General features: G+C 34.5%; 1 protein-coding gene across 3 annotated transcripts; it reads left to right on the forward strand.

Annotated features, from left to right (window-relative positions):
- The first annotated feature begins 905 nt into the window (after positions 1-905).
- tmem237a (transmembrane protein 237a) lies at positions 906-15,477 on the forward strand. Of its 3 annotated transcripts, none has more exons than XM_087266607.1 (12): positions 906-989; positions 2,355-2,446; positions 2,715-2,786; positions 5,542-5,676; positions 5,768-5,861; positions 6,639-6,796; positions 8,236-8,344; positions 8,895-9,086; positions 11,734-11,807; positions 12,263-12,350; positions 12,447-12,568; positions 15,245-15,472. In XM_087266607.1, exons 2-12 carry the CDS (start codon positions 2,410-2,412, stop codon positions 15,310-15,312), a joined length of 1,149 nt encoding a protein of 382 aa, XP_087122733.1. In that variant the 5' UTR covers positions 906-989; positions 2,355-2,409; the 3' UTR covers positions 15,313-15,472.
- Positions 15,478-15,602: the final 125 nt, after the last annotated feature.

The raw sequence follows: 15,602 nt of genomic DNA on the forward strand, positions 1-15,602 counted from the left end.
TATGTTCATGTTTGCAAATACATAAACTAAAGGACCATTATTTTAAAGTGTTACCCATTTGGTTTGCATGTATATCATAGCATTTTTAGTTGTTTCCGGGGATCATTTATACTATGTTGCTGTCTTTCCTAAAAACGAATGTACCCTTAAATGTAAGCCCTTATATACCTCAAATGTACCCTTATATACCTTGCATTTTATTTGCAGTATTTTATTTCATTTTTTTTCTGTTATGTGATATCTATCTATCTATCTATCTATCTATCTATCTATCTATCTATCTATCTATCTATCTATCTATCTAGCTATCTATCTATCTATCTATCTGTCTGTCTGTCTGTCTGTCTGTCATTTATTTGTGTATCAAAGGCCTTTTTTATTGTTTAACTTTTTTAATGTTTAAAAATAATAAAGATTTTTTTTAAATATACCAAATAGATTAAAAAAATATCTTGCAGATATTTTCAAATGTGCTCTTTCTGTTGTTCATTAAGCATTTCATATCATAATGTACTGTTTCACATCAAAATATACACCAAATATAATGTTAGCATGCAATCCTTTTATATATGGAAAGATCAATGTACTGTATTTTCAAAATAAATCTATAGACGTTTTCAAATGTAACCGAGTACACTGCTTTTGTTTGTGTGTGTGTGTGTGTGTGTGGGGGGGGGGGGGGGGGGTTGTAATTACTGTATGAAAAAAAGTGTATGATATTTAAGAACACATAAGAGCTGAAGTTAACGGTAATTTGATGATTATGTCTTATTTGTTTGTTTATTGTTTATTTGTGTATGTGTGGTTCTCTAAGGGTGTCCTCACTCACCGATCTATGCCACACTAATTCCTCCTTGGCAGATGCACGTTTGAGGATTAAACCAAGGATTAGACCGCCTGACGGCACAGCCAAGCCAAGACTTTCGTCCTCTCACACCAACACCGCCAGAGACTCCAGCAGCCAGAGAAGAATGACAGCAAAACAAACGGTAAATTATGCCACACCGGATTATAGCAGATCCACTATCAGTCTTTAAAGATAATCAGCGTGAGTTACGATTGATAATGTGCTCAAGGTAAAGACGAAGAAGTAGCCTGTTGGAAGAAAAGATAAACGCTGCTAAGATACGGCGCCTTATCATGCTATATTTATCAGCTTATATTTATTAGTTATTAAAGCGTGCTGTTTATGGGTAATTGATTTATATTAATACGTTATTTGAATTATAACCAACAGCTGTTGGCGCTGCCTGTTTACTTTACCACACGGACTTTCCCTGCAGTCTATTGATGTCATTTAACATAGTTATTTATCGTTCTCTTGTGTATGCAATTGTTTACATACCGCGTGACCATGTGACCTAGGCTATATCATCTGGTAAACATTACGATGGATTGTCATCTCAAATCACCTGTTGAACTTTGCATGCCATGTAAAGTAACAATTTTTGTTGGTGACTTACAGTTAATTTACGTCATGTAAAACATTAGAAGGTTTTAATTTAAAATAACCATATTGCATGTTATGGTTTTGATTTATTATTATTATTATTATTATTATTATTATTATTATTATTATTATTATTACTATTATTTGTTTATTGTTATTCTATATTTTGCTATATACTTAGTGTCTTTCAATATTGGGTTATTTTAAACTCTTGATAGATTTCATTAGTTAATGAAAATTAGTTAATTAGTTTATTGAACATTAACTAAAAATGAATAGACAATACTTTTACAGCATTTAATATGCTTTAATATGAGTTAATGCACTTTGAGTTAACATGAACAAACATCAATTTTATTTCCATTAACGAACATTAACAAAGAAGAATAAATTCTGTAATAAATGTTTTGTAGAATTTAGTAAATACATTAACTGGCCTAACATTAATAATACAACATTATTGTAAAGTGTGTACCAATTAATTTGAGCAAAAATACAATAAAAACTGTAATATTGTATAATATTATTTCAATTTCTTTTAATAACCGCTTTCTTTGTCAATATATTTTCAAATGAAGCATTTTTTAGCTTCATTAGTCCATTGCAGTGTTACTCTGTTTTTATCAATTATTATTAATGGTTATCAATTACTATTGGTGATCATTTTTAAATTCAACCTTAAACCAGAGACTCATATCCTCACTAGAGTTTCAATCCAGTGTTTTTATTTTAAATTCATTTATTTTATTCAATTACTATTTATATCTATATGTCATTTTATTTGTTTATTCATTTTATCGTGATTTAGCTTAAATGTCATTGACGTGCTAACCGGTTGAGCATTAATCTTAGCAGAGTGTTCAGTGTTGTTTACCTAATTGTCCTCCTCGTAATCTTTTCTCAGTAAAGAGCTGCAGTATATCCAGCATGAGGCTAGTTTAAAGCAACATGCACACTGAATGCTCACACAATACCTACACCCTTCAGTTGAAACAGGTGAAATGATTCTCATATTCTTTGTCTTTTTTTCCCCTCATTTAGTTCCGTTTTTCATGTGTGTGACATCAAGAGCAGGTTAGTTATCCTCTTTGAACAGGAAGTTAATAAAATAATTAAATTGGGTTAGCCTTAGTAAACCTTCAAAGCCTGTACTCGACAATAGTTTCTATTGTACTTGAGCGCTGTAGATTTCTAATCTCATTACTATATTAGACTTGTGTCACTGTAGACAAAGCTGGCTCTCTGATTTCTGCCTTTCACACAGACAAAATGCCAAGCGTCAAACCCAAGAAAAAGAAGATCAAGAAGGAGATCAATGAAGTTGAGGAGCCAGAAGGTAATAATAGTTTTAATATCTATTATTTGATCTTAACAGGGTGGGATTTAATCTGTTCTAGACTAAATATCAAGCATTATTAATACTGATTTAATGAACTGTGTACTTTTCCCTATATAAAAATGCATAAGTATAAAGGCAATTAAGAGATGTGGAGAAAACAAAATAAGAGGTTTAGTCATTTATATTGTGCTTTCAAGCCCTTTTGGTTGAGGAAGAAGGCTGTAATGTTGTTATTAATGAAAAATAAAGAAAGTTTTCCAAGGTTTGGACAAGTGATGGCCAACACTTTGTTTTTTGTTTTTTTGTAATTCAATACAGTGGTGATCATTTTTGTTAATATGATATAGATTACAACATCAATACTGATTGTGATTTTCTTTTAAGCATTTAAGATTTCGCACTTAGCTATTGATTGATTATAAGCAGGGCCAGACGGAATCTGCGGACGTTTTTTGCTATTTCTGCGGAGAATTTTGGAAAAAATCTGCAGAATAATTGTAGGAGTATCAGATCTGTCAGGGTTCTGCCAATCTGTTCATGTAAATTCTTGTTTTGGTGGCAGAGTCCGGACACTAGTCATGTCTAGTCCTGTCCTGTTGCGCTCGGCTCGAGTTTCCTTGGGACCAGCACTTCTGTCATTGTGTGCGTCTCCGTGTGTCTGCATTGTCTGCATGCCTCGGACACGCGCGCTTTTGTACTAGTGTTTGAGTTTGTTCTGTCAGCATCGCGATGCTTTATTCTCGGCGCCTCCGTCTAGTTGGTTTCAGTTTTGGTTGGCGCTGAGATGAAGCATGCGCGTTGCAAATGTGTGAGCGCACGGTAAGGTGTTTATCTATCGTGTGCTCGTGTCTTGCGTCTGTTGTCAAAGCACGTGACTCTGTGTTTACATTGTGGTCACGTGTTTTTGTTGTGCGCTTTAGTGTCATGCTTGTGTTGTCATGAACATGCGGTTAATGAGTTCTCTCATTGGCTGCATGTTCTTGTCCTGTTTTATGTGAGTGCATGACTTGTGTTGTCTCTGTGGAATCTGCGGAATTCTGCAGAAAATCTGCGGGCCTAATTATAAGCTTGTTTGCTATGCTGTCCAGAGAGAGAGAGCCCTGAGCTCAAAAGATCCTCCCGTTCGCAGGGCAAGAGGAGAGAACTCCCCAGCTTAATTGTGGCTAATGACGAATTGCTTTAAGGAAAAATATTGCGGGCTAAGAACTTGAATATGGTGCCAATTTGGCTTAATTAATTTACTTATGACTCATGTCTTTGGCCTGTGGGGAGAAACTGGGGAACCCAGGGAAACCCATGCAAGCATGTGGACAACATGAAATATCAGCTAGCCTAGACAGGATTAGAACCAGTGATGTTCTTGCTCTGAGTTAACAGTGCTAACCACTGGGCCACCGTCCCACCCTATTTAAGAAAAAGGAGGAGGAATAGGGGAGGAATGGGGAATTCTTTAAGACGAAGATGACTGGGGTATGAAGATTATGGTTATTTATAATTACTAATTAGTGACTTAATTATAGTGTTAGCTAATGTGGGTCCAAGCTTGGTCAATCATAATCAAGTGATCCTCTCAAAATTTGTTTATAAATAAACTTGACTTGACTTGACAAAAGCAAATATGAGCTCAAATTAAAATGTTTGTTTGAAATGCAGTGTTTTACAGAAATATCGATCAAATAATTTATTATTCATAAAATAACTCATAACCTAAGCATGATTATAATTGTCCTAAAACCATAAATGGTGCACATTTGGAATGTCTTAAAGATTTCCACAGTTTTCAAGACCAATTGAAACTTTCCGGGAGCCCAATCACGATATCTCCAAAACACATTGGCGTTTTATTGGCATTTTATTCATTTGTTATTGATTGTTCATAAAGATTTACTAACATTTGTTTATATAAAAAAATTCTGTTTTTTTTGGCTTATACGAAAGGCAAAGGCATCTAGATTACGCTTATTTTACCAAAATAAAATATGATCATGCCATAATTTTTAATTATTTAATTAGGACAGTAAGGTCTGACATTGCTTAGACAAAATTCTTGTCACTTATCAAAAATAATGTACAGTATAGAATATAAAGTTATGGTACAGTGGAAAATAATTAATATTGTGTATGACTCCCATGATCTTGGACGACTGCATCCATACATCTATGCAGTGACTCAAATAACTAATTAATAAAGTCATTTGGAATAGCAAAGAAAGTGTTATTGCAGGACTCCCAGAGTTCATCCTACCCCAGAAATGCTTAATAATGTTCATTTATAGTGACTGGGCTGGCCTATTCTGAAGCACCTTGACCTTCTTCACTTCCAGGAACTTTGATATTTAGGCTGAAGTTTGAGAAGGAGTGCTATCCTGCTGAAGAATTTACCCTCTCCTGTGTTTTGTAATGTAATGGGCAGCACAAATGTCTTGATACCTCTGGCTGTTGATGTTGCCATCCACTCAGCAGATCTCCCGCACGCCCTCATACTGAATGTAACCCCAAACCATGATTTTTCCTTCACCAAACTTGTCTGATTTCTGTGAGATTCTTGGGTCCATGCGGGTTCCAATAGGTGTTCTGCAGTATTTGTGATGATTGGGATGCAGTTCAACAGATTATTTATCAGATAAATCTACCTTCTGCCAGTTTTTCAAAAGATCAAGTTATTGTTTGTTGCTCCTACAGCTGGGATTGACGACAAGACTTTTGTCAGGTAGTGTACTTAGCCATTCACATGTTTTCCACTGAACAACAGCAGGGCCTGAGCCAGCTATAGAAATGGAGGGTCTGGAGAGCCGCAGACAGTCTGAAAGCAGAGAGCCGCTGACCCCTGAGCCTCACGACAATCCACCACTGAAGAAGAAGAAGAAAAAGAAGACACATACTTTTGGTAAATAATTGATGTGGATTTTAGTCACATTTTGTTTATGGAATATATTGCTGTATTATTCTTGATTCTTGAAATTTGATTGTTTTAAAAGAAAATGAGGGTGAACAGCAAGACCACCCCAATGGAGATGTTCAAGAGTCCCCTACAGATGGTGAAGAAGTCACCAAAAAAAGCAAGAAGAAAAGGTTAGAAGCAAAAGAGAAGTACATTAGCTTAAATAAATCGGTGACACGCACTCACACACAAAAGTCTACACACCCTAAAAGTGCAAAAATATTTTCTTTTTCTGTTGAACTAAAACACTGATTAAAAAAAGGTTGGTAACCCATTGCACCATTGGTGCACCCATTGACTGCTATAGTTAGAAAAAAGTCAGTAGATTCTGGTAACCAACATATTTAAAAAAATCTTTTTTTGTTAAACAAAAAACTATATCACTGCAATAATTCAAATAACTTACTAATAAAGTCATATGAAATGGCAAAGAAAGCGTTCTTGCAGGACTCCCATAGTACATCAAAATTCTTTGGATCCATCTTCAATGCCTCCTCCTTCATCTTACCACAGACATGCTCAATAATGTTCATGGCTTGTGAATGGACTGGCCAATCCTTGAGCACCTTGACCTTCTTTGTACACACCTTAAAAGTGAAAAAATTGTTTGTTTTTCTGTTGAACAGAAACACAAAGAAAAGATATTTAAAAAGTTGGACCCATTGACCGTTATAGTAAGAAAAAAGTTAGTATGTTCATGTTACCAGCATATTTCAAATTATCATATTTTTGTTGAACAAAAAGCTAATTTTCTTTAAAAAAAAAAAAACCCTGAGTAAATGTTTTTTTTGGTGAACTATCCCTTTGGTTGAAACCTTGTCTTTTTGTCTTTTCATAGCTAAAAGCATAAGTCTCATAGCAATTGTAATTAGATGATTTTTCTAAGTAACGTCTTTTTCATTCTGAAGGAAGAATAAGATGATGGAAAACCAGTCTCACAATGAGCTCGGTGTGGAGGAAGATGACATCATCACAGATGTGCATGCACCGATATCTCAGCGCTCTCTGTTCTCTGCCCCTCTGGGTCACAGTCATCCTATTGGAAAAGTGTTTGTGGAAAAGAACCGTGAGTGTCACATCCACTTGTGTATTCAAGATGTAATTCCTCTTCATGGGTTTGCCCCTTTATGCAAAACAATAACAAAAGCAATTTTTTATACAAAAACTGTATATTTAATCTAACTACTTTAGGTAACACTTTATTTTGATGGTTCCTGTTGCACATTTTTTGACAAAGTTGCATTGCATCTACATGACAATTACTTCTCATTTTAGACTAACTGCTTAATATCTACTGATACTGCTCCTTCGACAGACATTTAACCGACTATAAGAAACTTTGCAAGTACATGTCAACTTACACTAACCCTAACCCTAACACACTCATTCTCACTTCCACTTATTAAAATATGCAGAAGACGTAGTGACCATACTATTATTTATATTTTAAATCACTTAGATTTTCCTGCTGAAATGGATCAAAAAGCTTAATCTTTTGAATTATTGTGGAAATTATAGTTATTTAAAATAACTGATTTTTATCACTGATCATAATTCATATCATATCATATTATATCATATCATATGTCATATACTTTCATATCATATCATGTCATATCATATATCAAATCATATCATGTCATATCTTATCATGTCGTCATGTCATATCGTATCGTATCATGTCATATCATATCATGTCATATCATATCATATCATATCATTTCATATCATATCATATCATACCATATCATAATTTCATATCATGTCATATCATATCATATCATGTCGTAATGTCATATATCATATTATGTCATATCATGTCATATCATATATCATATCATGTCGTTATGTCATATCATATCATATATCATATCATGTCATGTCATATATCATATATCGTATCATATCATATCATGTCGTCATATCATATCATATTAAATCATATCATATTATCAAATTATTTTATATTTAAATATACATTACAATGTTTTTGGTGACAATGAATCAAGAAAAAAAATTATGAATCAGGCTACATATCCAATGTAAAAAAAAAGTTATATTTGTAATATTTACTAGTAATGTCATTAATTTGTAACTTTTAATATAATATTTGGGAAAACACTGCGGTACAGTGGCCAAAAATGTTGTCCAGCCAAGGAAAAATAATGTTAATTGCTAATATTCTATATCTTCTAAATTCTAATATTCAGTTGATGTAGAACAAGCATTGTTGAGTTTGGAGAGTGTAAAATGTTTGTAAGCGCAGTTCTTTTATTTGGGATAATGAAATTTGAGAGACAAAGAAATAGTAAATCCTGATTATTTATTTTCTCAAGTAATTTTGTCAATTAGAAAAGTTAAGTGTTTTGTTCTTCCCCATATGTTCCACAGGGTCACTAATAGCAAAAATTGCGCAAATGTCCACTCCAGACAATCCTTTTGATTCTAGTGTATTTGATAAAAAGGAGGCAAATCAATTAAGATCAGATATGCTCCCTGATGCAGGCCGCTTCCAAGCAACTGATTTATCCCATGACCATCTGGAGGAGTACATGGAGGTCAGACCTATGTGGAACACACGAGATGTGGCCATGAGGGTTCACAGCGGCTTCAGGTCAGTTTGGTTGAGAGACTAATCCATTCCACTGTTACTTTTTGGTGTTGTCCATGCTCATAAAGACCTGTTCTCTTCATTTTGTGGAGCTTAAAGCGTTAGTTCACCCTAAAATTAGGTTATTAATTACTAACCCTGATGTCTTTCCAAATCCCTGAGGTCTTCCTTTATCTCTAAAACACAAATTAGGATATTTTATATGAAATCCTAGAGCTCTCTGACCCTTCCATAGATAGTCCCAAGACCAGAAAAGGAACTAAATACTTTGTATGAACGTTTCATGTGAATCTCCAAGAAGTTTTTGTGTACCAAAAACTGTAAAAATGACAATCTTGAGACCATTACTGTCTAGAGAGCTCTTTGAAGAAGAGACAAACAAAGGTGTCCAGGGATTGGACTGACATGAGAGTGAGTAATTAATAACAGAACATTCATTTTTGTGTGAACTTACCCTTTCACAGCATATAATGTTGCACAATATGATGTTGATACTTGATTCCAGATTTCCATATCAGAGCTCAACTGCTAAAGCTGATGTTTTTCTCCATAGGATCATTGGACTCTTCTCTCATGGATTTCTGGCTGGATATGCGGTGTGGAATATTATTGTGGTGTATGTGTTGGCTGGAGAGCAGATGACCACACTACCCAACCTTCTCCAGCAGTACCACAGTCTGGCTTATCCAGCACAGTCTCTGCTCTACCTCCTGCTGGCCATCAGCACTGTGTCGGCCTTCGACAGGTGTGTTAGACGTAACAAGAGAGTGAATGGCAGGAACAACAGTACAATTGTCCAAAACCTAATCGACACCCAGTCAATCAAAAACCTTATTTTAATCAAGAAATATATTTATTCAATTTTAACCCTGTTAAAAAAAAACTAGAGCTGTGATGAAAACAGTTCAAGAAATTGTTTCTGCATTGATTCTGCAATGTAAAAAAAGCATTGCTGATCTCTTTTTAATTGATTCTGAGCTTAGTTTTTAACAGCAGATGGCACTCTAGGCTAGTTAAACACTTTTTCTTTTTACACTAATTGTACATTTAAATGCTCACGAGGAAGAGTGTGTGTGTTCAGCTCATGCTGCATCTCTCTGAAGGGATTAAGGCATAAGGATGAGTCCTCCTGAGTTGAACGTCCTGTTTGACACCAAATGACTTCCCTGCTCAAAGGATCAAGGCCTGAAGTGTCCATTACTTGTATTGTTTAGAATCCTTTATTGCAAAGGGCACTTACAGTAAGCCTAGTTCACACTACAGGATTTTAAGCCTGATTTGAGCCCAATTAGAAAATGAATGAGCTCGCCCACTGATCGGGCTGTGATCGAGATATAATCTGCTATGCTCTGCTCTTGGCTGTCTTTATGTGTGAACTACTGAACAATGCATCAAAGGCTCGCTGACGCATCACCGACACCTCGCAGACAAAAATCCAATATCTAGCATGCTAAATATTCCAGACAAGTCGGCCGACTCAACGTCACATGCGGTCAGATGTAGTGAATAGCTGCAGCCAATGAGTGAGCATATCAGCATGAGCAGAATGGCCACCGTGTTCAGGAGCTCAACAAAAATGTATGTGATTGGCAAAAATGGATATCAATGCACTCGCTTCACTCTGTCTTAACACGGACACGAGAGTAGGCTCAGTGGAACTAGAATTCTTGAACTGTTAGAATTACCATAGCATTCATTCTGACTGTTTTTGCATATTTTCACGTCATATTTACATTCAAATCTTCTATTGAGATATTAACATTAAGCTTTGAATGTCTATCATCATATTTTATGTCACCATTACCATAAAAATATGATATTTTTGGTAATACAGCCTATAAACATGTAGTTAAGCTAAAACACCAGCAAAGGTCTGAGCCTTACTTTTAATTTTCAGTTTTGAGCACTTGATGGCCATGATTTTTTTCACTCCGCAGTGCAATATATCCTGTATGAATTGCATCGAGAGTCATGCAAGTTGGCTTTTATGTCATGAGAAAAATGTGAACAGCTCACTATGAACATACTTCCTCACCTTGAAATTATAAGGTTCTATCTGCATTCTGAATGGTTTTAATTCTGTGTGGTTATTAAAAATCCCAGGGTGTCTTTTGAAAAAGAGTAGGGGTTTAACCCCGGCATCCTGGCCAAATCTGCCCACTGGCCTCTGTCCATCATGGCCTCCAAACCCTCCCCATATTATAATTGGCTTCATCACTCTGTCTCCTCTCCACCAATCAGCTGGTGTGTGGTGTGCGGTCTGGCACAAAATGGCTGCTGTCGCGTCATCCAGGTGGATGCTGCACACTGGTGGTGGATAAGGAGATTCCCCCTATGTGTAAAGCGCTTTGTCTAGAAAAGGGCTATATAAATGTAAGGAATTATTATTGTTATTATTATGAATGGTTTTGAGATAATGAGCTTTAAAGTTTTTGCATTTCATAGCAAGAAGTATGTGTGTAACATTTGTTTTAAATAAAAAGTTTTAAAATGTAAACAACTTATTAAAAAAAACATCCCATAATGTAAATAAGTTGTCATTTAATAAGAATATGTCAATAACTCAATTTTGAGAAAAATGTCAGATAGAACCTTATAATTCTAAGGTGACGACTTGTAATTTGATTCAACTCTATTTTATTAATTATTATTTTGGGGTCATTTGTAAGGAATCGAGGTGCCATGGTGGCTCATTGGTTAGCACTGCCGCCTCACAGCAAGAATTTCTGTGTGGACTTTGTATGTTCTCTGTGTTTGTAAAGCATACAGTGCCACCTGTTGGTAAAATCGGTCCAATAGAGTAGTGTTTTCTCAACCACGTTGCTGAAGGACCACCAACACTGTATGTTTTACATGTCACACTTCTTGCAGGTCCTTCAGTCACTGTTAATGAGCTGATCATCTGAATCAGATGTGTTTGGTTAAGGAGACAAGGAAAATCTGCAGAGCTGGTGATCCTCCAGGAACGTGGTTGAGAACACTGTAATAAAATGTCAGAACTGACGCTAAATCAATTTCTCAAACTTTTTTTTGCCAGAGCTCTATAATTTTTTTTTTTTAAATGTCAATGTCAAAAAAGGAAATGAGGGTGTATCATATTTTATAGATTGTAATAAACTTTGCTGGCAAACTTTACCAGCAACAGCCCAGATGAAAACTGGCAAAAAAAATTAAATAAAATAAAAAATTCATCACTTGTATTAAAGTTTGTTTGACTAATACAATTTTTTAAAATTCTGCTTACATTCCAGTTAAGGAATACCTGTGCTCAGGTCAAAACAAATGAGAAAATGTCATAGAACTATCCAGTGTGTATATGTTTGACTTTTGTTTGAAGATGTGGTTCACAAAAAAATATTTAGAGAGAGTTGTCTGTGCCTTCTTCACATCAGGGTAAATCTGGCTAAAGCCTCCATGGCTCTTCGAGGATTTCTCACTCTTGATCCAGCCGCTCTTGCTTCTTTCTGTGAGTCGAAATCTGTAAACACAAAACCTAATGACCCTTTCACACTGCATTTGGTGTGAAATTCAGATGAACAGTGCATTCAGAAGAAACAACATGCAAAACAATGCACTTATGCAAAGTATGCCCACAACAACATGCTATTATTCCCTTATATGTGTATTTTGTCATGTTTTCCATTTGTCTTTAACATCATCCAATTCGAAATATACATGAAACAGCCAATTAAGCTAGAGTTTAATACTATACATGCCAATCGTATTTTTGCAATTATAAAAATAATTGGGGCGATGCGGTGGCGCAGTAGGTAGTGCTGTCGCCTCACAGCAAGAATGTTGCTGGTTTGAGCCTCAGCCGGCTGTGGCGACCCCAGATTAATAAAAGGACTAAGCTGAAAAGAAAATGAATGAATGAATAATAATAATGATAATACTTATTATTTCTTTTTTTCCTCTCAGTATACTTTGCTGCACTAATCCTGTCTCTAAGCCAACAGATGACCAGTGATCGTATACATCTCTACCCCACAGCCAATGAAACACTTTGGTGAGTTCTCAGTCACTTACAGTGTTTTGTAATAAAATCTATAAAGCAAAATTAACTAGTAAGTATACTTATCAGTTACATACTTCACTTGTTTAGGCCTCCAGGTTTAGAACATCAGATTCTGCAGCCCTGGATCGTGGTGAACCTGGTCGTGGCTCTGCTGGTTGGTTTGGCCTGGGTGTTTGTCGCTACACGGCCAGACATGGACTACACTGAAGGTAGGCATGTTTGTGTTAGTGATGGTTTCACTTTTTTTGTTGCAATGATCTTTCATATAGATATATGGTATTGTCACTATATTGATGTAAGATGCAAAAAAAAGGGTTACTTTAACAGGTATCATACCAAAAAAAAAAAACCTGTACATTTTTGTGAATTGCCTATACTGTGTACAGGTTCAGAGTAAACAAATGTGTTAAAAACAAATTAAATGTTTTTCCCTATGATTTACAGAAGATACGCACTTAAAAGGCATTCAATGCAATAAGCGTTGATATATATCAAAATATAATAAAAAAGCTATTTAAAGGTCACAGTGCAGCCATCAAAAATTTTCATTTTGATATGCTATACTTTGCTAGTGTAATTATATATATATATATATATATATATATATATATATATATATATATATATATATATATATATATATATATATATATATATATATATATATATATATATATATATATATATATATATATATATATAGCAAAGAAATTTTCACAGTATGTCTGATAATATTTTTTCTCCTGGAGAATTTGATTTATTTCGGCTAGAATAAAAGCAGTTTTTAATTTTTTAAACACAATTTTAAGGACAAAATTATTAGCCCCTTTAAGCTAATTTGTTTATCGATAGTCTACAGAACAAACCATCATTATACAATAACTTTCCTAATTACCCTAACCTGCCTAGTTAACCTAATTAACTTAGTTAAGCCTTTAAATGTCACTTTAAGCTGTATAGAAGTGTCTTGAAAAAATCTAGTCAATTATTATTTACTGTATTCATGACAAAAATAAAAAAATCAGTTATCAGAAACAAGTTATTAAAACTATTATGTTTAGAAATGTGTTAAATAAACTTCTCTCCATTATACAGAAATTGTAAACAGGGGGGCTAATAATTCAGGGGGGCTGTATATATGCTGTCTAAAACTCTCTTCCAAAATGAGCAATTTTATCAGCCTTATATGTTTATGTTCAGTTATTTCACTTTAAAGGGAATGAAAAGAACCTATTATTTGCCATAAAGGTGAAAATACTGAACTTACAGACAGAAGGCTGAGACATCTGCATCTGAACTCATATTTTATATACCTTCATACATAGATATTTTTTATACTTAATTGGATGCATATAATAAAATGGGACATTTTGTCTTTAACCGATCTTGTAACTGGTCAGCTTTTTTTTCTGCAGTTTACCTAAACAGTCTTTTTGTGTGATAAAAGTTTTTACTTTTTATTAAACAAAAATATTCCAAGTTTAAAAAGGTGGAAAAAAAAACCTGATACGTTTACAATAAGGTCTCATCAGTAAATGTTTATGTGCTTTATTAGTTATTAGATACATTTAATACCACATTATTAAATACATTAAATACAAAACATTAAATAGAAATTAACATCGCCTTAGAATAATAAATGCTATGCAAAGTAGTTTTAATTTAGTTAAACAAAGTTTACAAATAGAGCTTTACTTAAAACTGTCGGAAGGTTAGTGTTATTTCACCAACTGGGACATCTTCCTGGATCAACATTTCAATGAGACAATCAGATTAAAAGATACGTCCCAATCCCCTCTGATTTTGGTAATAATTTATAGTTAACCATATTTTAACCCCTTCAGATCTGAATTATGTTCCAAATTTCAGAAAAATGGGATGTCATGTGATGTCCATTGTAATGGACGCAGGATCTGAAGGGGTTAAAACGGTGACGCGGTGGCGCAGTAGGTAGTGCTGTCGCCTCACTGCAAGAAGGTCGCTGGTTGGTTGAGCCTTGGCTGGGTCAGTTGACATTTCTGTGTGGAGTTTGCATGTTTTCCCTGCATTTGCGTGGGTTTCTTCTGGGTGCTCTGGTTTTCCTCACAAGTCCAAAAACATGCGGTACAGGTAATTTGGGAAAACTAAAATTGTGTGAATGAGAGTGTATGGGTGTTCCCCAATAATGGGTTGCAGCTGAAAGGGCATCCGCTGCGTAAAACTTATGCTGGATAAGTTGACGGTTCATTCCGCTGTGGCGATTCCAGATTAATAAAGGGACTAAGCCAAAAAGAAAATGAATGAATGAATGAATGAATGAATAAATGAATGAATATATTTTATAACTATAAATAATTTATAGTTATTTTTAGGTATTGTTACAATCTTTTTAGGTCTTGGGATGTGACCGCAACAGAAAACAAATGATTGGTGATGGATGATGTGAAACAGCTGGAAAAAAGAGAGAACTAATCTCCTCAAACAGAATGGCTAGAGACTTACAAACAACAAGATTAAATCAAGAAAGAGAAGTTTATTTACATATATCAAATGTAAAAAAACTAAAAGCAAAAAACAAAAAACTCCTAAGATAATTTCTTGCTAATCTGAAAAGAAAAAGAAACAAAACTACATCAATGTAAACTAACTCCCTTTACTGTAATAAACAGGAAAAAAACTAATTCAAAACAAAATGGTATCCTCCAAAAAAAAAAAAAAAAAAAAACATTTATTCAGGATCACATCCTACTTCATACCAACCCAATAATAATGTTATGCATCTTCATTATCCCAGTATATTATGTTATTGAAGACTAATGTGCATGTGTATTTTATCTCTGTCAGCAGTCAGTTATTTTATAAGTTTACTTTGTAGCATAAGTACTAATGTTTCTCTTTCCTGCTAGAGTTTTTAATGGCGATGGAGGTGGAGGAATATCCACGTCATGATGACAAACATGAGCTGGCAGCCTGAGAGACTGCTGCAAGATTTATTAGCGGTCAGAAATTAACATTAAACTTTGTTTTGTGCTAAATGTTGTAAGGTAAACCTTTTGTATATTACTTTATTATTGAGCTGGTTATATAGGTAAAGATTGTGTAAACATATATTAATAAACGTTTTTGTTAAGTTGGCTGATTCATTTTGTTTTTGATCTTATGTTGTTGGTATAAGCTGTGAAGGGGTCAAAGTGGTCTGTTGTTTAATCCTGTTAATATTTCATAGGGCGACACGGTGGCTCAGTAGTTAGCAATGTCACCTCA

Source organism: Danio rerio, chromosome 9, assembly GCF_052040795.2.
Source record: "Danio rerio strain M-AB ecotype USA chromosome 9, GRCz13ab, whole genome shotgun sequence".
NCBI lineage: Eukaryota > Metazoa > Chordata > Actinopteri > Cypriniformes > Danionidae > Danio > Danio rerio.